Source organism: Palaemon carinicauda, chromosome 22 (assembly GCF_036898095.1).
Source record: "Palaemon carinicauda isolate YSFRI2023 chromosome 22, ASM3689809v2, whole genome shotgun sequence".
In the NCBI taxonomy this organism is placed as follows: Eukaryota; Metazoa; Arthropoda; class Malacostraca; order Decapoda; family Palaemonidae; genus Palaemon; species Palaemon carinicauda.
In genome coordinates, this window is record NC_090746.1 from 20,161,123 (window position 1) to 20,183,444 (window position 22,322).

The window sequence follows — 22,322 nt, forward strand, 5'->3', positions numbered from 1 at the left end:
ACTATCAATATCAACATAAACATAAAGAACTAAACAAAAGTAAAAAAAAAAAAAAAAACAACAACAAAGGATGTAGGTAGAAAGTATAAATATTCAGGAAGTGCGGATACAAAGGTGAAACTCACCACATGCCACTACAGTTTCCTGCACATGGCACTGGTAGAAAGAGTCATAAACCTACAATGAAGTTTCTCTAAATTGTGAATTTCGATAAAACAATTATTTTTGGTTTCCTTATGATATTCTAAATTCCAATATAAATCGACCGACTACAATGGCTATGTTGGCAGAACCTCGGAGGAGACAGAGGTACTCCTTAAATCCAAGAGGAACTTTATGGGCTGAAGGTAAGGACCACCATAATCCGAGTGTAAATAGCCTATGGTAACGTATAAGAGGAAGGAAAATACTCGGGGAAGAAAGGTGATTATCGCATAGGGCACTGCTTGTCGCATAGAAAAAGTTGGGGTTTTGTATTTGATCAGAATGAACCAGGTTAGTAATTAAAATGCAGGTAAATAATTACTATAGCACAGTATTCCTAATAATAAAATAAGAAGTGTTCCTTGTATAATTTAATAGGTAATTTGAACTGTTCTGATGCAAATAATTGGGGGAACCCACATTTTTCAATCTTTAGTTTCAGATTTCATATTACTGAAATCCCACATTTTAAAAGGAAAACAAACAAGAACACCACCTATCTTAGGGGTCCCCAACTAACCTAACCTAGGCAATTATCTGGGGGCTACGCCCCCTGTGACATCCCCTTATACCACTGTATCAGCTTTCCATTAACCAAGTCTCGACTCAATGTTTGCTTCCCAGCCGGCATCAGCTTTGGCAAGGTAACACCAAATCATAATACAGTATATATTAGACAAAGATAAACATTATTCCCATAAACAATATTGATTTGATAAGTATTAGAAAAGTTTACGCCTGTTCCAACCACCTACATATGCCCAGGAAGCTGTTTACACCAGTTCCAACCAAGTACTGTACATACACCCAGAAAACTATTTAATCATGTTTCCTTTTTAGGAAATAAAGGTGATATGTCCTAGCATATGTAACTCAACCTAACCTGACCTAATAGATTGCCATGTCCTACTTTACTGCTGGGGTTATGAATCTCACATACACCTTAGCTAGTCTACCTCTGTCATTCAGCTGCAGATTATGTTCAAAGGAAAAACTCATGGTAATGAAGTTTTGACAAAAATCATGGTCTTACTAGAGTATATATAGTATAATATTAGTTGAGAGATTGAAACTGACGTAATAAAACATACCTTCAAACACACTACAGTGAGCCCTCGCTACTTCGCGGTTCGACCATCGCGGATTCACCACTTCGCGGATTTTTTTCATAACCCATATATATAAACATATCGCGGATTTTCCGGAAATTTCGAAAATACCGCGATATATGAAGACCCCAAATACGATATTTCGTTACCTGTAATTCCATTAATACTGTAATTAGTAATATCTGCTCTTACTGATGGTTCATTGCATTACATATGACATATAATTCAGTACAGAAAGAAATAAAACACGAAAAGAGAATGTGATCATACGATAATTCAGTATACAGTACGTAGTAAAATTAAATCGAACATGAAACGCAAATCAGATGCAGTCATACCGTATTAGAATGGTGTAAGGCTGCTGATGGCTACTACTGTACTACAAATGTAATGGATGTGCATCTTTTCCATGAATCTTTTGTATGTATACGTACGTAGTACTGCATCCAATAATATTCTTTGTTGCAAAAATCACATCTCGAATAAGCGTACGAGAGAGAGAGAGAGAGAGAGAGAGAGAGAGAGAGAGAGAGAGAGAGAGATTGACACACACAGAATGAGAAATGAAACAAAAACAGTGATGAGAGAGAGAGAGAGAGATATCCAATAAAACACACAATAGGACAAGAAACAAAAACAGTGATGAGAGAGAGAGAGAGAGAGAGAGAGAGAGAGAGAGAGAGAGAGAGAGACATATCATACAACAAAACAAGCGTAAAATAGCGTACGTAAAGCTGTACTGTATACGTAGGGTACCTTGTACTTTGAACTGGTAACTACTACGTAGCATATAAGACAGATTGTGATTGGTTCAAGCGCTGATAGATGACGATTCAGAACCCAAGTTTTGTAATGTAGCCTGTGATTGGTGTTTTGACCGCTTCTCCAACCCGCAGCATCTTTTCGCGGCCACTTCGTTTGCCGCTCTCTCGCCGTGTAGATGCTGCTACGTTATTGTGAACTTTAATCTGTGCTGTGCGTGACCGTTTTAAGTTGAACTTTTTGTTAAACTTTCTGTTTAACCCCTACTGTACAATGGCTCCCAAGCATTCTGCTTCTGCTAAGGCTGGTAGTGAGCCTAAACGCCACCGAAAGATGATGACGATTGCTGAGAAGGTGACGCTTCTCGATCTGTTAAAAGAAGGCAGAAGTTACGCGGCCGCAGCCCGCCATTTTGGAGTAAACGAATCCACCGTTCGCTACATCAAGAAGGATGAGGCGAACATTAGAAAGACGGCTACCATCACCTTAGGCAGATCAGCGAAGCAAGTCGTTACCACGCGTAATAAAACGATCGTACGCATGGAAGGTGCTTTAGCAGTGTGGATTGCCGACTGCCGTTAGAAGAACATAGCCTTGGATACGAACACCATCCGAACCAAGGATTTGAGCTTGTATGAGAATTTTGCGGCAAAGGAACCTCAAGACGACGATGGCGACCATGCTGAAGAAGATGATGAAGATGAACCTCAACCAGGGACATCCACTGATTCCCAGCCTCAGAAACAACGTTTTTCCGCCAGCAAAGGATGGTTCGCGAAGTTTCAGAAACGCTTCAGCCTGAAAAGCGTTTCCCTGCATGGCGAGGCTGCTTCCGCTGACACTGCCGCTGCTGAAACTTACGCGAACGAGACTTTCAAGAACATTATCGCTGAAGGTGGATACAAGCCGGAACAAGTGTTTAATATGAATGAGACCGGCTTGTTTTGGAAGAGAATGCCGTCGCGAACTTTCCTGTTCAAAGAAGAAACCAAAGCCTCTGGCTTTAAAGCGTTCAAAGATCGCGTAACCCTCGTGATGTGTGGCAATGCTGCTGGATTTTTGGTAAAGCCGGGGCTTATTACAAGTCAAAAAATCCTCGCGCTTTGAAAAATAAAATTAAGAATCTCCTTCCTGTGCACTGGATGCTTAATCAAAAAGCATGGATTACGAAGATGCTGACCTCCAACTGGTTCCACCAGTGTTTTATCCCGCAAGTCAGCAAATATCTTGTAGAGAAGTGCTTGCCATTCAAGATCCTTCTCCTTATGGATAACGCTGGTGGACACGCAACTGACCTGTCGCATGAGGGCATTCAGGTTGAGTTCCTGCCACCCAACACCACGTCATTAATTCAACCGATGGACCAGGGGGTTATCAGGGCGTTCAAGGCCCTCTACACGAAGAATACCTTGGCGGACCTCGTTGCGTGTGTGGATGCTGCCCAAGAAGATGAAGATGAAAATTTCAATTTGAAGGTGTACTGGCGTAAGTACACAATAGCCACGTGCCTGCAGAACATTCAGAAGGCACTGCAAGAAATGAAACCTGCAACTGTTAATGCGAGCTGGAAGAAGTTGTGGGCCCAGATTGTTTACGACGACGAGGGATTTACACCGTCTGAAATTCAACTCTCTGCAATACGCAAATCTGTGCAGTTGGCTGCGATAATTGGAGGTGACGGGTTTGGCGACATGACGACTGAAGACGTCGACGAGTTGTTGGACTGCCATTCCCAGCTGCTAACTGACGCAGACCTAGAAGACCTGACGAAATCGGCCAGTGAAGAAGACAGTGAAACGCAGGAAGAGACCCAAGAAAATGTCGAAGAAACGGGCTTAACATTAGAACGGCTTGCCAAGCTCTGCAACCATGTGAAGGAGGTGAAAGAAATGTCGCAAGAGTGGGACGAGGATATGGTTCAGTCTATGTAATTCTGCAACAAGATCGATGACATCATGACTCCCTACAGGATGCTCTTCGAGCGAAAAAAGAAGCAGCGGCAGCAACTTCCGATCACAATGTTCTTCCAGCCTGGCAAAAAAGAGCCAGTTCCTCCTGCTAGTACACCTTCGGAAGAAATTGAAGAAGTGTCCCAGGAAGAAGTTGAAGAAGTGTCCCAGGAAGAAGTTGAAGAGGTGTCCCAGGAAAAGACACCTCCGTCTGAAGAGACGTAAAATAATATCATTGGCTGCACAGTAGAAGACATCATCAGCTTCATCATCATCATTTCTACTGTGCAGCAAATTCATCGCCATCATCATTTAAGTTTTTCTTCAACTTCTTTTGTGGTGAGTACAGTAACAATCTTTATTTTTTACTTTAATATTCTAACATTTTAATATTTGTGCCTGTTTTAGTTTAGTATGCATTAAATTAAAGGGAAGGTTTTAAAAGTCTGAATATACATGTTATAACCTATCATATTTTTTTGTTTAAAATTTATATTTACTGTACGTACGTAAAACATCTCTCTCTCTCTCTCTCTCTCTCTCTCTCTCTCTCTCTCTCTCTCTCTCTCTCTCATAAATTGTTTTCCTGCTTTGCTACGTATGTACTGTATGATTTTATATAGATACAGTAAATAATATTTGTAATAACATATTTTCTAAAAGCTTTTACTGTAATATCATTATTTATCACTTTCATCATGCGCGTTAAATGCCTTCGTTTGTTTACTGAGCGTGGTTGTTTACTGAACGTACTTTATGACGCCGTCATTTCAGGCGGCGTCATAAAGAAAAACATTTCATTTGGAAGTCCTAAGAAAAATTAAGTAAAACATTGGTAAATAACAAAATCAACATACTGTACTGAATAATCAATATAATCGATGCAAAAACTAACCTATACACAGATGTGTAGATGAGTTTGTTTCTTCATTATGATCAGAGATAAACGTAAACAAAACATTGGTTGCCATTTTTTATCGTGCTTTTTGTCGTGTTTAGGAAACGCATGATATAAAATCGCCTTTAATATTTGTGCCTGTTTTAGTTTAGGGTACTGTAGTACATGCATTAAGTGTTCTGTACATTAAAGGGTAGTTTGTTAACAGTACTACGTACAAGGGAAGGTTTTAAAAGTCTGAATATTCATGTTAAATAAATACGTAAATATGGTGTCACTACTTCGCGGATTTTCACCTATCGCGGTCGGGTCTGGAACCTATCTACCGCGATAAACGAGGGCTCACTACTGAACAGTGGTACCTCAGTATATGAGCAAGATCTGTTCCAGGAGTAAGCTCGTAAACCAAAATGCATGTAAGCCGAAATAATTTTCCCATAAAAAATAAAGTTAAATCACTTTGAGTTCCACACATACAATAACACACACATACTCATTGTTTATTGTTTAAGGTTTATAATGTTAAGTAAACAGCAATTGTTCCATCACTAATACAAACCAACTCTATTTATAGGGATATTACTTTTGGCAATGCGGAAACACAAGCCCTAAGACTTTTATTGAGGGTTAAACATCCACCCGCTAGTTAGCGAGGGGGTTGGGGCATAGTTTGCTACCCTGCTCACACACCTGCGCCGAGTAACCACATTTTGCTATGGCTTGCTGGAGAACAGACATTGCTGCTTTTCTCCTTTCTAATTGACTTGCCATTACTGACTTAATTGCTTTTTTTCTTTTTCGTTTCAGCGTGTGTACTTTCTCCTTGACTATCCTATTGCGAACTTGTCCAGAACCTGAGGGCCGCTCCTGTGGGACTTTCATTTCCTCCTTGGATACAAAGCCGCATTCGCTGTGTCCGTTCTGCCAAGGGCGCCGTTAAGATCAGGATAACACCTTCCCTGAATGCCAGGAGTGTTCTACCTCCGAGTAGGAGAGATTTGGGTGCTGGCGAAAGAAGATCAAGAGTCTTCACCTTTGGGGTCTTCCTCGAAGTCAAAGAAAACTGGGACTTCTCCCTTGACACCCCCCCCTCCATCTCTTCCTGAAGCTCCTGCTTGATCGGTCTCCCCCGGGGAACCATCGAGTAGAAGTGTAGACCAGCTACCAGGTCAACCTTGGGGTTCGAGGAACGGGACTGCTTCCCTTAGAGAAGCAGTTCTGCCCCTCTCCTTAAGTGGAGCATTGATGGAACTCCAACTCAGTGCTGAGAGGAAGCGGACACCAGCTTCCTCGGAGGTGGAACCCTCGTCACTGTTGAGTATGGTACAGCATGATCCTGGTGTGTCATCTACTTTGACCGTCAAAGGATCCTATCATTCGCCTTCGGCTGCTGCTGCTGCCAAAGACTGCGTTCCCCCCCATGCTGAGCTGACTCTTCAGTCGATGGTGGGCCAAAGTCCTAGGTAGGTCTCTCCTGCAGATGTGCATCTCTCTCCTCCTCGGGTGAGACCCCGTTCAGGAGACCAGCAGGATCTTTCCCAGGTTCAGGTAGAACCGGTATTGACGAACAAGCAGAAGAGGAGGATCGTCCATGCGACTCTTCCTCCGGGAGACACCTTTCATTGTCGTCTAAGCCGAGGGACTCAGTCTCCCAGAGAGATTTCCCTTACGGATTCGGCTCGCCTCTCCCCTATCCAGGTGGTTCCTCTGGAACAGTGGCCAGTGTCGAGGAAACTTTCTTCCCCAGATGGTGTTCCTCATCAAAAGAGGGACAAAGGGAGGAACACCCCCAGATCTTTGCTCCTGAGGGAGTAGTTTCTGTCCCGTGAGGAAGGAGGCAAAGGACTCAAAAATGGTCCCCAAGACCTCGACTAAGGCAGCAAGGCGTCCACAAGAAAAGCCTAGTTGATTCTTCCCAACTCCAGCAAGGACGTCAACAAGCGACGGGCCGTCTACAAAAGACGACTTCGACCCACTCTGAGCTCCTATGGATGAGAGCTTGTTGGTGGAGGATGATTACAACGATGACAACTATCTCCCAAAGGCTACAAGTCCTGAGCTAACGAAAGCTGAGTAAAAGGAGTTGAAACACTCCTTCAGGCAGGTTTTGGCCTGCATGAGAGCCATCAATGGGTTGTCCAATCCAGCTGTGGCCTCTTAAGAGGGCAAAGACATGGTCCTAGACCATGTCTACGGGACTCAGTGGCATCCCAAGACCAGTGCAGCTTTGCCCTGGTCTAAGGGGCTAATGGTGGCCTGTTTGAAGGCTTTCTCCCAGATCGCCGGCTTCTCAAGCTCCCTCCGAGCAGGCTTTTCCTATAAGCTGCTTCTGCTGTCGTTTCTACAGGAGAGGAGTTATTGTGAGGTTTCTAACGACCCCCCTTCCGGCCTTGCCTCTCGACCACTCATTAAGAGGCTCTTAACGGAGTGTCCTTCGAGAGACTCTGCAGTCTCTCTGCCTCATTCTCAGCTTCGGAGATCCTTAACCAGGAGATGGTCACAAAGTATGCCATGCAGGCTACTTCATGGTTAGATCTCTGGTAGGTTCTGTGGGACACCTCATCAGCACCGAGGACTGATCTAAGGAGACCATGAGAAAGTCGATGGAGACTTATCCATTATCGGGAACTCGAACCATTGAGTTAATCTTCCTCTCCCACCAGGTTGTGAACCTTTGGGGAACACGATTCTTCGGCAAAGGGACTTGGTAATAGAAAGATTCCATCGACAGGTCCCACAAGCAGAAGTAATGAGACCGAGGAATTTGACTCTTGATGGTTCCTCTCTGTTTAGGCAGGAAGACGTCGAGGCGGTAGCGTAGAGATGGAGGATGTCTAATCAGGACTCCCTACTACATAGGGCTCCTACATCTCGGCCATATCGACCTCCTCCACCGCAGAAGAAACAGCAGCAGCCAACGAAACCAGTGAAGAATAGGACTTCATCAGCAATAACTTCAATGTCACAAAGAGTGTTTAAGAGAGTGGAAGGGCTCCAAGTCCTCCCATGAAGGTCAGGACATTCTCTTTGATTTGTTTGGAGTATCGCATCCCGTTCATTCAATCTCTCCCTGTACTGACTTGTGATCCAGTCCCAATGAGCTCCTATGCAAAGGGATCCACAAAGGAGCTGGCTCCAAAGTCCAGACCATGTTGGAGAAGGGCGCTCTTTAATAAGTCCTCCACCAGTCCCCAAGCTTCTTCAGTCAATTCTTTCTTGTGAAAAAAGGTGTCTGGAGGTCATCGACCTCTCAGTCAGCAATGAGCAAGTTTGTCAGCCAAACTCAGTTCAGCATGGAGACGACAGACACGGTCCGAGAAGTGGTAAGACCAAAGGACTTCATGTGCATGCTGGATCTCAAGGACACATACTTCCAGATCCCAGTTCATCCATCTTCAAGGAAGTACTGTATTTAGTGATCATACTTGACAACAAGAAATACCAGTTCCAGGTGCTGTGCTTTGGTCTTTCCATGGCATCTTGGGTCTTCATGAGAGTGTTCTCCCTAGTGTCTTCCTGGCTCAAGGGGTTGGCAGCATCCGTCTCTTAAGATATCTGGAAAACTAGCTTTTCCTAGCAGACTCGGTAGCAACCCTTCTTCAACACCAAGGCAGAGTTCTAGCGTTTTGCCAAGACCCGGAGATCGTGGTAAACCCCAAGAAGTCATCTCTGGTTCGCTCTCAAAGACTGGTATACCAAGGTATGATCTCATTGATACCGATCAACAGAAAGTCTTCCCATCAGATGACAGGGTACAGAGGCTGAGGAGGGTAGCAAGACCTTTCCTTAGATGAGAAGAGCTTCCAGCCATGTCTCATAGGACACCTATCATCCCTGGCCCCTCTAGTGCCCAACGGCTGCCTCAGGCCAGCAATTCCCGAGACATTCTAGTTCCATAGGGCTAAAAGAGCAGACGGACCGCAAATGGTGGGTGGCAGTCGAGAACCTCCGCAGGAGTGTCGACCTTCTCATTCCTCCCCCGGAATTGATGCTCTATTCAGATGCATCAAAAGAAGGGTTGGGGCCCCATATGCTGCACCACACGGCCTCAGGCCTTTGGTCCAAGACCGAAGGGTACCAGCATATAAACCTCTTAAGAAATGAGGGCAGCCTTCCTATATCTTCAGCAGTTCCTGGTGGGTTACTCTGTAGTGTTGATAAGCGACAACACCACAGTACTGGCATACATCAACAAACAAGGTGGTACCTTTTTGCAGCCCTTTTGACATCTAGCCCTTCTACAATTCCATCATTTCCTGGCAGACCACTCGGGGGTGGTAATGAGTGACAACTCCATAGTAGTGGCTTACATCAAACAAGGTAGTACTTTTTCGCAGCCCCTATCCCATCTGGCAGTAAAAATACTGAGAAGGGCAGAAGTCAACTTAGTGACCCTACGGGGTTGCTTCATTCCTGGCTAAACGAATGTGCTCGCGGACATTCTGAGAAGAGCGACTCGGATAGTGGGCTCCGAGTGGTCTTTGAATCATCTAGTAGCCAACAACCTCCAGACATTGTGGAGTACAGTATCCCCGACAGTAGATCTGTTCGTAACGGCCCTGAATTTCAGGATCCCGTTGTATTGCTCCCCAGTCCCGAATCCCAAAGGCTTTCTGGTAAGATGCCTTCCAACAACGGTTGGACAATATCAACGTTTATGCCTTTCCGCTGTTCTGTCTGATGAGAAGAGTATTCAACAAGACCAGAACATCGGTCAATCTCTTAATGACCCTCATAGCTCCACTATGCCAACATGCAGAATGGTTTCCAGACCTTCTGCAACTCCCAATGGAGCTCCAATAGAGCTCCCTCCACGACACGATCTACTCAGGCAACCACATGCCTACATCTTTCACTACATCTTCATGCTAGGAGACTATCAAGCATCTCTTCTCTCGGAGAGGTGCAAGAACGATGTCCGGATACCTGCAAAAGATCTTTGACTTCAGTCTACCAGACCAAGTGGACTGTCTTCTGAGGTTGGTGTCTTGGAAGGAGTATCTCTCCCTCAATACCACTATTCCAGCAATAGTGGAGTTCCTCGTTTACCTTCGGGAGGAAATGCTCCTCTTGGTCTCACCGGTGAAATGCTACCACTCAGCCCTGGGTCTTGGCTTTAGGCTCAAAGGAATTAATATTTCCTCATCGTTAGAATTATCTCTCCTCATAAAGAGTTTTGAGCTTAACTGCCTCAGATGTAAGTTAGACCACCCACATGGAACTTGGTTCGCATCCTTCAGTCCCTGAAGGGTGCTTCCTATGAACCATGACACTAGGGAGCAGATCAATCACCACCTCACTCTGAAGACAGTTTACCTACTCACCTTGGCTTCGGCCAAGAGAGTCGGTGAACTTTCTACGACGTTGCCCATTCAAGGGGATGGGGGAAGGTAATGCTCAGTTTCGTCACCGAGTTTATCGCCAAGACTCAAAATCTGTGACTAGCGGATCCTAGATTCTAGCCCCTCCGGAGTGGGAGTCTTTGTAACGTAACTGATGATCCAGATCAACCATTACTTTGCCCAATGAGGAGTTTGAGGTACTATCTCAAGAGAACTTTAGCAGCTCACCTCTAAGTGTCAGCACTCTTTGTCAGCATGGGGAAGGGGAAGAGGAGGATCACCAAAAACACCATCTCTGCGTGGATTCACAAAATCATAGACTTTGCACTGAATCCTGATCCTTCTCCAACTAGATGACAAAGAACTCATGACATTGCATAAGTACGTCCCTAGCGTTCAAGAGAAACTACTCTTTGATGCAGGTCTTACAAGCAGGGGTGTGGAAACGTCAAACGACCTTCACTGCTCACTACCTGCAAGATATGACCAACAGGAACATGGAAATGTTCTCAAAAGGCCCTATGGCGGCTGCACAACAGGTTCAAATACCTCAAGCTCCTTCATAAACAAGTAGCAGATGGTTGAGGGCAGAAGTTACCCAGGATTAGTCTGGGGTGAATTTTAGGAATGATAGGTTCTTTCTTTTTTTCATCCTCCCCTCTCTTGGGGAACAGTACCTATGGTCCTCTGCAAGCTGGACTCACCTATCTGCAGGTAAAACCATTTCCCTAGTGTAACCTAATATAGAAATAATACTTGCATCCTCATATCCCCTGGCAAGGTGGGATTGGGTAATGTTTATGGTTGATTTGAAAGATTCCTACATTTCTGAGAATTCTTATTTAGACTAGTCACATTGCTAGTATCACACACTCACACATTACTCAGGCCACTGACCATGCATTGCAGTGAATTTAGTGAGGTGTCAGGGTTTATCCCTGTTACTTGCAGAGCACTTATGAGAAAACCCTGTGTTAAAAGTCAGCCAGTTGGTTCTAACTTCCACCCTCTTAATGGGTGAGTCATCTCTAATAAAGAGCGAAAGGGCATGTATTTAGTGTCGGAACAAATGATAGATTTGAAAGTAATTTGCGTTTTTCTTAATGATACAAACCTTGAGCTCTTTATACAAATTTTGCCTGCCATTATCTGACCCCCTGTAAGTCCTGCTGGCAATCAAAAGTGATGAGACAACACCAGTGTGTGTGTATGTGTGCGGTAGCCAGCTATCCCCCCTACTATCCGGCTAACTAGCGGTGGGGTAGTAACACCTTGCCAAAAGTCTTACAGCTAGTCTTCCAGCTTCACCAAAAGTACAATCCCTAATAAAGAGCTTAAGGTTTGTGTTATTAGGAAGAATACATATTACTTTCAAATATGTCACATTTCTTAGTTTGAACATTTGCCAAAAATCATAAAAGAAAAAATATGCTTTCTAAAATTTAATGTGAAAGATTCATTCAGAGAGAGAATTAAAAGTCATGATTGGAATGAGGATTTGTTGTCCCTTGCCAACTCATCAGGGTTTTTAAGGTCAGTCATGAGGGGATGGTTTTTTAAAAGGTGACAATACATCAAAATGTTACACTAAACATTTTATTTCATCTTCATAATTGTTTAATACAAGAATATTCAATGCCCAGATACAGATTACTAGATTCACAGCCCATACCAATCTCACTGCCCTTTTGAGGACAACGATAGGGCAGTGGTTGACGATTTATATATGCAGTGATTGTTATGAAGCTTCAAGTCATCATACTGTTACTTATTTAGACACCACATACCCTATTAATTGGGTGAAATTTGAGATGAAAGATTCACTTTACAAAAAATTATGGAATTATATTCTTCTCATTTGAACAACCAGACAAAAATTTGTAACTGGTTTGAATTTCTTAATACTGTACAGTATTGCAGATGATCACTTTTGATTTTATTTTATTGCAGATGACAGTAAGTTTGGACAAAAGCTAATGGAGAAGATGGGATGGTCAAAAGGGAAAGGCCTCGGAAAAGATGAGCAGGGTGACCAAGACCCCATTTCAGTTCGTCTAAAAGACAACAATAAAGGTAAGTTAATGAAAAAAAAAATATATACTATATATATATATATATATATATATATATATATATATATATATATATATATACTTTTGGTGACTTGAGTTAGGTTAATATTCATTCTATAAGAAACTTAGTTTGCTTTGATTATAGAATTAAGCTCGTAAGTTAATGAAAAAAAAATATATACTGTATATATATATATATATATATATATATATATATATATGTATATGTATGTATATATATATGTATATATATATGTGTATATATGTGTATATATGTGTATGTATATATATATATATATATATATATATATATATATATATATATATATATATATATATATATATACTTTTGGTGACTTGAGTTAGGTTAATATTCATTCTATAAGAAACTTAGTTTGCTTTGATTATAGAATTAAGCTCAACTTTATGTAAATTCTTGTTTATTTAAAAGTGACTATACAGTACAGTCAGCCCTCTTTATACGCGAGTTCTCCCTTTGCCAGTTCTATTACATGTGACACAGACAACCCCAATACCTATTAAGTAAAAAATCACATATTCGCAATAAAAACAAACAGCGCGAGGACTTCAAATAGCCCGCACTCCTTTACACTGGGGGTGCTTCGTGCCACTTACCTCTCTCTCCACCCACCTTGTCCTAGCTCTCGCTGTACACTGTATATTCATTTACTGTGGTAAAAAATTACAGCTACTGTATATTTGAAATAGACTGGATTTTGATTAAACTGCTGTTTCACTTAACTGTATCCAATAATGCAAAGAAAGAGAATGATTAATCTATATATATATATATATATATATATATATATATATATATATATATATATATATATATATATATATATAAAATGTATTTTTTGTTTAAAAAATAGAAAAAACAATTTATCATCATCTCCTACACCTACTGATGCATAGGGCTTTGGTTAGATTTTGCCAGTTGTCTCTATCTTGAGCTATAAATCAATACTTCTCCATTCATCATCTCCTACCTCACGCTTTATAGTCCTCAGCTATGTAGGCTTGGGTCTTCCAACTCTTCTAGTGCCTTGTGGAGCCCGGTTGTAAGTTTGGTGATCTAATCTCTCTCAGGGAGTGCGAAGAGCTGCCCAAACCATCTCCATCTGCCCTTTGCCATGATCTCATCCATATATGGCACTCGAGTAATCTCTTATAGTTTAATTTATAATCCTATCTTGCCATTTAACTCCTAATATTTTTCGGAGGGCTTTGTTCTCAAATCTACAAAATCTGTTGGATATTGTTTCATTGTCATACCACGACTTATGTCCATATAGTAACACCAATCTCACTGAACTGATATATGGCCTGATTTTTATATGTAATTTCAGGTGATATGATTTCCAAATTTTACTTAACCTAGCCATTGTCTGATTTGCTTTTTTCAATCTTTCATTAAACTCCAATTCTAAAGATCCTGTATTGGAGATCATAGTTCCTAAATATATGATTCCACTTCATTAATCCTTTCTCCTTCCAATGATAATTTATCTTCCATTGCATATCCCGTTCTCATCCTCTCTCTCTTTCTTCTATTTATCTTAATTGCAACCTCATGTGATATTTCATGCATTCTGGTAAGCAAGCTTTGCAAGTCCTGTGTTCTGCGAATAAGGACAGCGTCATCAGCATACGCTAGGTCAGCTAATTTCCTGTTAACAATCCAATGCAACCCTTCTCTACCATCCCAACTGTTCTATGCATTACAAAATCCATGACGAGGATAAACCACATCGGTGATATCACATTCCCTTGGAGTACTCCACTGTTCACTAGAAATGCATTTGATAGCACTCCACTAACATTAACTTTGCACTTGCTATGCTCATGAACAGACTTAATAAAATTTACATATATAATAATGCAGGGATTTCCACAAAATTGGCCGGTGCACACTATCAAAGTCTTTTTCATAGTAGATAAATGCCATTGATAGTGGATTTCTATATTCTACACATTGTTGTACCATATGTCTTAAAAAAATTAAAATTTGGGCAGTACAGCTTCCACCTTTTCTAAATCCTGCTTATTCATCTCTCAGCTTTCTCTCTAGTGTCTAAAATGAGTTATTATTAAGATATTCATTTTTTAATTGATAAAATAAGGTGTTTGTTCCGTAACTGGAATACAAACCATGCTATTTAATAGGGGTATCACTTTCGGCGTAGCTGAAATGACGAGCCATTAAAATTTAGCGAGGGTTAACTACCCATACCGCTAGTTAGCGGGGGTAGGGGTGGGTAGCTTGCTACTGCCCCCCCTCACACACCTGTGATTGAGCTCACTTTGCTTTTGGCTTGGATGGTGAAAGGACGTTGCCGCTCTTCATCCTCGCCGTATATTGGCAGCCATTAATGGCTATTTGCCTTTTCTTTTCTCTAGTGTGTGTTTGTGAAGTTGACTTCTGCGACCATGCGCGCCTGCCCTGGACTCTCCGGCCGCCCTTGTAGAACGTTTATGTCGGTGGTGGAGATATATCCTCACACCCCTTGTCCTATATGCAGAGGTCAATGGTGTGATAGTGTAAATAAGTGTAATGAGTGTAGGGAGTGGTCTTCCTCCCAGTGGGAGAGGTTTGGGCGATGGCGGAAGAAGAAGTCCAAGCGGGATACTTCGAAGGGAGGAGAACCCAAGGCCTCTTCTTCTGTTTCCTGACCTTCCTCCGAAGCTCCTGCTCGTTCGGCCTCTTACAAGAGACCGTTTAGTAGTAGCGTAGACCAAGTTAATGTCGGCCAACCCCGGTCCCCGAGAGATGGTATTGCTTCCCCTAGCGAAGCAGCCCCACCTCTCCCCCCGGGTGAGGCCTTTGTTGCAGATTTGGTCTTCCTTGGAGCTTACGGGTCCGCCCTCCAAGGAAGCTTTGCTGCAGTTCATCCGAATGGGTGCTTCTGTTCAGCATTAATTGTCGCCGTCAGAGGTAGATCCTCTGGCCCTCGTCGACGTTGTAGTGTCAGAGGTGTCACACTTAATTTCATCCGACTCCTCTGCCCCTCCAGACTCTCCAGCGGTTTCTGCCGATTTAGTTTCTCCCGTTCCTGAACATCCTTCGAGGGGGAAACTAAGTCCGTCTGTCTCTCCTGCGAGTGTTTCTCCCCCTCTGGGAAGTTCACTCATAGAGACTCCTCTTCGGAGGACTGCTGCAGCGCACGGTCAGATTGCTGATCCAACGGCCCTCCTTCACCATCGGTGAAGAGATGCCTCTTTGCTTTGTCTGCTTCGTCGTCGCAGCCGTCCCCTGTAGAGGAGCCTCCGCTGCAGTCATCTGACCCTCGACCATCGACCGTCACTGCTCCTGCTACTAGTCCTGTGACTTCGGTCCTGGATCTCTCTGCGGATCATTCGCGATCCCCATCGGTGGATGCTCGCCCTTACAAAGGGCACATCCCAGTCCCTGACCATCCACCCTTCAGACCTGCTGACCTTCCATTACCGGTCCTGTCATCAGTAAAGCCTCTTGTGGCTCTACCAAAGTGCGCAGCTGCGCGCCATCGCCCTGCAGCTCGCCAGCCTACAGGACATCGGCGCTCACCAGCAGCTCGTCAGACTGCGCGTCCTAACTCTACAGCGCTTCGGCGTGCCTCTTCGGCTGCTCGCCCTCATAGACGGCAGCAACATCATGCGCCTGTGCACCAACGCTCTCCTGCGCGCCCTCCGCCCACGCGCCCGCCTTCGCCTGCGCGCCCTCCGCCCACGCGCCCGCCTTCGCCTGCGCACCCTGCACTCACGCCCAGGGTCGCCAGTGCGCTGCTGCGCGCTTGCACTCTCCTGCGCGTCAGCAATCTTCTGCGCACCCTGCGCCTATGCGCCCACGATCTCCTACGCGCCAGCGCTCTCCTGCACGCCAACACTCACCTGCGCGTCAACGAGTTCCTGCGCGCCAATACTATCTAATGCGCCATCAAAATGCAGGTAAAATAACACGCGCAATTCAGTGCTCACCTGCTCGCCAGCGCTCTCCAAGACATCCGCGCGCACCCACCAAGACATGCCCATGTGCCACCACTCGCCTGTGCGCCAGTTTTCACCTGCACACACGCGCCAATACTCTTCTGTCGGCCCGCCAACATTCACAGGCGCAGGAATTACACCCAGCAAGGTTCTCCATTGCCTCATTCCCCTCCCCGCAAATGCATTCCAGCGCGCCCTGCGGGAGAAGGGAAACAGGCACCAGCAGAGGGGTTCAGGATCCCTAAACTGCCTTCTAAGGCGGACCCACCTATTATGGTGACTCCTCGTAGGGAACCTTCGGTCCCTCTCCTTTCAGGGGGATCTGTCTGATAGTGCATCAGTGAGTCAGCAGCCTTGGTTCAGTGCCTTAGTCAAGAGCTGTAACACAGGCTTTAAAGCCTGTCCCGTCCGGCCGGTCATCAGAGCAGCCTATAGCTCTGGACTCATGACACGGAACCACGGCTCCCTCTACCCCTTTGAAGAGGAAAAGAGGAGTTTCCGACGCGGTCACTTCCCCGAGGGTGAAGCTGACTCCGTGCAGACCATCAAGGCTAGTCCCTCCAGTATCTCCCCAGGGATACTCTCCCTTCCTGTCTGATGAAGACCATCCTTCATTATTATTATTATTATTATTATTACTATCCAAGCTATAACCCTAGTTGGAAAAGCAAGATGCTATAAGCCCAGGGGCTCCAACAGGGAAAAATAGCCCAGTGAGGAAAGGAAATAAGGAAATAAATAAATGAAGAGAACAAATTAACAATAAATCATTCTAAAATAAGAAACAACGTCAAAGCAGACATGTCATATAATAAACTATCAACAACATCAAAAACAAATATGTCATAAATAAACTATAAAAAGACTATGTCCGCCTGGTCAACAAAAAAGCATTTGCTCCAACTTTGAACTTTTGAAGTTCTACTGATTCAACCACCCGATTAGGAAGATCATTCCACAACTTGGTCACAGCTGGAATAAAACTTCTAGAGTACTGCGTAGTATTGAGCCTCGTGATGGAGAAGGCCTGGCTATTAGAATTAACTGCCTGCCTAGTATTACGAACAGGATAGAATTGTCCAGGGAGATCTGAATGTAAAGGATGGTCAGAGTTGTGAAAAATCTTATGCAACATACATAATGAACTAATTGAACGACGGTGCCAGAGATTAATATCTAGATCAGGAATAAGAAATTTAATAGACCGTAAGTTTCTGTCCAACAAATTAAGATGAGAATCAGCAGCTGAAGACCAGACAGGAGAACAATACTCAAAACAAGGTAGAATGAAAGAATTAAAACACTTCTTCAGAATAGATTGATCACCAAAAATCTTGAAAGACTTTCTCAATAAGCCTATTTTTTGTGAAATTGAAGAAGACAGAGACCTTATATGTTTCTCAAAAGTAAATTTACTGTCGAGAATCACACCTAAAATTTTGAAAGAGTCATACATATTTAAAGAAACATAATCAATACTGAGATCCGGATGTTGAGGAACCACCGTCCTTGACCTACTTACAATCATACTTTGAGTTTTGTTAGGATTCAACTTCATACCCCATAATTTGCACCATGCACTAATTCTAGCTAAATCTCTATTAAGGGATTCACCAACCCTAGATCTACATTCAGGGGATGGAATTGATGCAAAGAGAGTAGCATCATCTGCATATGCAACAAGCTTGTTTTCTAGGCCAAACCACATGTCATGTGTATATAGTATGAAAAGTAATGGGCCAAGAACACTACCCTGTGGAACACCGGATATCACATTCCTATAATCACTATGGTGCCCATCAACAACAACTCTTTGAGATCTATTACTTAAAAAATCAATAATAATGCTAAGAAACGACCCACCCACTCCCAACTGTTTCAGTTTGAAAACAAGGGCCTCATGATTAACACGGTCAAAGGCAGCACTAAAATCAAGGCCAATCATACGAACTTCCCGACCACAATCAAGGGATTTCTGTACAGCATTGGAGATTGTAAGAAGGGCATCACATGCTCCAAGGCCTTTACGAAAACCAAATTGCAAACTAGGGAGTAGATGATTACCTTCAGCAAACCTATTAAGACGTTTTGCCAGAAGACGTTCAAAAACTTTAGATAATATGGGAGTTATGGAAATTGGGCGGTAATCAGTGGGACTTGAGCTACCACAAACACATTTACATAGAGGAGTAACATTACCAATTCTCCAACTAGTGCTAAAAGCTCCTCTTCTTGCTAACTTGCGCAAAATAACAGATAACTTTGGAGCTAAGAAATCTGCTGTCTTTATAAAAAACAAAGGAAAAATACCATTTGGGTCTACACCTCCTTAAGCATCAAGGTCCATCAACAGAGCTTTAATCTCACGAGATCGAAAAGCTAAACTAGTTAGTTTAGCCTCAGGAAAACAGGAATGAGGAAGTTCAAGTTTTTCATTACTCTGTTTACTGTCAAAAACATCAGCTAAAAGGGTTGCCTTTTCCTTTGGACAGTGAGTGACTGAGCCATCTGGTTTAAGTAAAGGAGAAACTGTTGCATCTACACCAAAGAGTGCAGATTTAAGGGTAGACCACCATTTATGTTCCTGAGTTGTACCAGAAAGTGTTTCTTTTATGGTTAAATTGTACTCCTTTTCAGTTGAGGCATAAACTCTCTGAGCAAAAGCTCGAAGCTGAGTATAGTTGTTCCAGGTCAAATCTGATCTGTTACCCTTCCAAAGTTGATAGGCCTCCTGCTTCTCAAAAAAAGCACGTCTACAATCATCATTGAACCACGGTTTGTCCTTCACTCGGTACCTTAGCACACGAGAAGGGATACGCCTATCAAGGGAATTGCGTGAAGAGAGGCACTCTTCCATCCCACTGTTAGAGGAAACCTCCCTTCACGTGGAGAGTTCCCCTCAGTCAGAGATCAGGTGGGACACAACACTCACGCCTTCGATGTTAGAGTCTTACCTCCTTCCTCGGAAGGAGTCCAAAGACTCCAAGACGATGCCAAAGTCCTCCACCAGGACTACTAGAACGGAGATAGCTAGCCACTCGAAGAATGTCCGCGACTCACCCCAAGAAGAGCTCTTGGGGACAGAAGGAGACTTTGCTGCGAGTCCAACATCAAGAGGAGAGCAACAAGAGTCAGAACATGCATTCTGGCAGGTTCTGACTCTAATGAGGGTTCTCAACAGGTTTTCCGACCAAGAGATACTCCCTCGAGAGGGCAAGACACGGTCTTAGACCTCGTCTTCAGCACTCAGAAACCCTCAAAGACCAGTGCAGCCCTGCCCTGGTCTCAGGGGTTGAAGAGTACCAGAGACAAGATCGCCCAACAGCTCTCCGAGTTTGCCTCTTCCAACTGTGCCGGCTCTATGAACAAGCTCCTCCCACCTCCGTGTACAGCAGAGGAGGTACTTTGAGATCCTGGAGGCGCCCAGTTCAGCTCTTCCACTTCATACTGGGGAAGTGAAACATCTTGGCTGACAAACTGAGCAGGAAGACTCGAATAATTGGCACCGAGAGATTTATGAATCGTCAGATAACCAACAAAGTCATGACTTTGTGGGGTTCGCCGACAATAAATCTATTTGTGACGTTTCAACTGCAAACTATCGTCGTAATGCTCCCCAGTATCAGATCCCCAAGCCTTTTGGCGAGATGCTTTTCAATACTCGGGGGACAACCGAGACGTCTATGCATTTCCCTCTTCTGCCTAGTAAGGAGGCTTCTGAACAAAGTTCAGTTATCTCCAAACCTATCGATGATCTAAATAGCTCCGATGTGGCAGCATTCAGTATTGTTTCCAGACCTCCTACATTCTGCCCATAAAGGCACTGTAGTACAGCGGCATAGCAGACCAATTGTTCAAATTGGTCTAAAAGCACCAAAATTGGCACACATGTAGATTAATATATTCTAAACATTTTTGGATATGGAGGCATTCAAGATTAGCCCTTAGGAAGATATGGCGGCCATTGTTCAAAATGGCCGCCATTTAACATTAGCGTCATTACATAGACTTCATTATGTGTCGTTAGTTTGGTGCTAGATGGGCCAAAATTCCCTTTTTTTACATCAGAATTAACATCAATAAATGTTTAACAGATATTTAGATGAATCTTCTCAAAAATGGCCCCCAAACTGGCCGCCATTTTGTGGAAAAAGTGGACATTTGATGAAGATTTCAATACTCAATGACATAATACCTCTAATAACCAGTACCTGATTTCAGGAACACACTTTAATTGCTCAAGTTGCTTTTTTATTTCAAATTGCTGGCAAAATTGCTAGTCAAAATAATACACAGAGTACGGGAAGTTTACAGTATGGTCAGATTGTAGTTATATAGTCGACCAAAAGCCCAGTCTCTAGGCACAGTACTTGTGTAATCCTGCAGTACATACATGTAATACAATAACGTAGATTTTGCCACACTATGTTAATTATGATTCCGAACTTTTCAAATCTGGTCACCAGAATTATGAATGTCTACAGATCATAATGTTGGTTAGCAAGTTTTCTGTCCCAATCTACTGGCATTCGCCTTCACAGAAACATAGACCAGTGCATTGCAGTGAAGCGTTCTTGCACTTGCAGCGGTTTTTGCAGCCTTTCTCGCATCCGCAAGACACCAGCTCATAGCAGGCCTTGGATGCCTCAGGGAGTGTGGTCCAGAGTGGTGTGTAGAGCCCATCATCACTCCGATGCCAGCCCCAGTCTGTTGGTGGAGGGAGCACGGGCGTTGGTACCAATGCCTGGCCCCAGACATGACCACCCTGAAGGGCAGATCTCTTCACATGCTGCTCCAGAGCAGCGTAGGTTGGCGGGATGTTCTGAACAGAGTTCGTCTTTGCAAAGAGCTGCTTTCTCGCCTTGTTGACGTCCTTGCATTTGCTTGTGCGGTCATACAGGAGTATGACAAACCTCTCGATGACATGCATTGTATCCTCTTGGATGCTTGTGGGTGCATTTGCCAGACTCAGCAGGGCATCAGTGAGTTCTGGCAGCGTGTTCCATGTTGCCCAGGCAGATTTCTTCCAATGTCCGACGAAGGCTGACACAGTATCACACCCTGTGATGGCATGAAACATTGGAAGAGCACATGCCTTCTCTGGACCAAGGGAGGAAGCTATTTCATGGTCTGCAATGTAGCGGTAGTTCTTGCCTGTCCCAAAGGCTACCCAGAGTTCGTCTCCAGCTGGTAGTTTCTGGACTACCATCACTGCTAGGACCACGACGTCACTGTCTACTGTTCGAACCTGTATCTGGTGGTGACCATGTTGTGCAGCATGTGCTACATGTAGCATCATGCGGGTGTCTGCCTCTTCTTGGTTGCATGGTGCGAGTGAGTTGACATCCTCTTGCTGTGGAACACAGATCACCTGCTCCCCATCAGTGACGACCAGTTCCTTGCCTTCTTCTTGAAAGAACTCTGCAAGCATGGTGGAGAGGTAGCTGAAGAGCTCCACTTTGTTGCTATCAACTCGCAGGAAACTTTGCCAATTTCCTGGTATGACTGCTGAGTCGACAACACGCCGACGTACTCCCTTTCCACGCTGTTCTCTGGTTGATGCCTTCAGGGAATCTGCTCTGTAGCTGTCCCACACAAGGTCAAGACGTGATACATGTTGGAAACGTTGTACAACGTATGGGATGAACACTTGCTGTGCATATTCCTCGAACGTGTTGGCAGTACCCGGCTTCAACATCTGTACGATTACTGCTCCATCGAGGACAACAGCAGTGACAGTAGGAGCTTCAAACTGAGGCTCAGCATGGCCTTCAAGGCACACCAGCAAGTCACTCTTGCTCCCTAGGTACAGTCTCCCTCCGTCAGATAAAGCTGGAGGGCATTGCTGATTTTCATGCCTGAAGAACTCTTCTAGATTCCCATCACGGGTCTGGCAGCCGATATATAATCGTGCGAAGAGCGCAACATCATTCTTCAGAGATTTGACCTGTTCTTTTCCTTTGGGTATATTGGGTCCTCTCTTGGTCGCAAACAGTGGT

The 22,322-nt window shown here is 43.9% G+C and overlaps 1 protein-coding gene across 1 annotated transcript in view; it reads left to right on the top strand.

Moving 5' to 3' along the window:
* The first annotated feature begins 81 nt into the window (after window positions 1–81).
* Window positions 82–22,322, top strand: part of LOC137616355 (PIN2/TERF1-interacting telomerase inhibitor 1-like) — a 62,106-nt gene continuing 39,865 nt past the window's right edge. Inside the window, exons 1-2 of the mRNA XM_068346015.1 lie at window positions 82–347; window positions 12,215–12,337. Of these exons, the coding sequence (XP_068202116.1) occupies window positions 275–347; window positions 12,215–12,337 (196 nt within the window). The 5' untranslated portion in view covers window positions 82–274. The remainder of the gene's footprint in view (window positions 348–12,214; window positions 12,338–22,322) is intronic.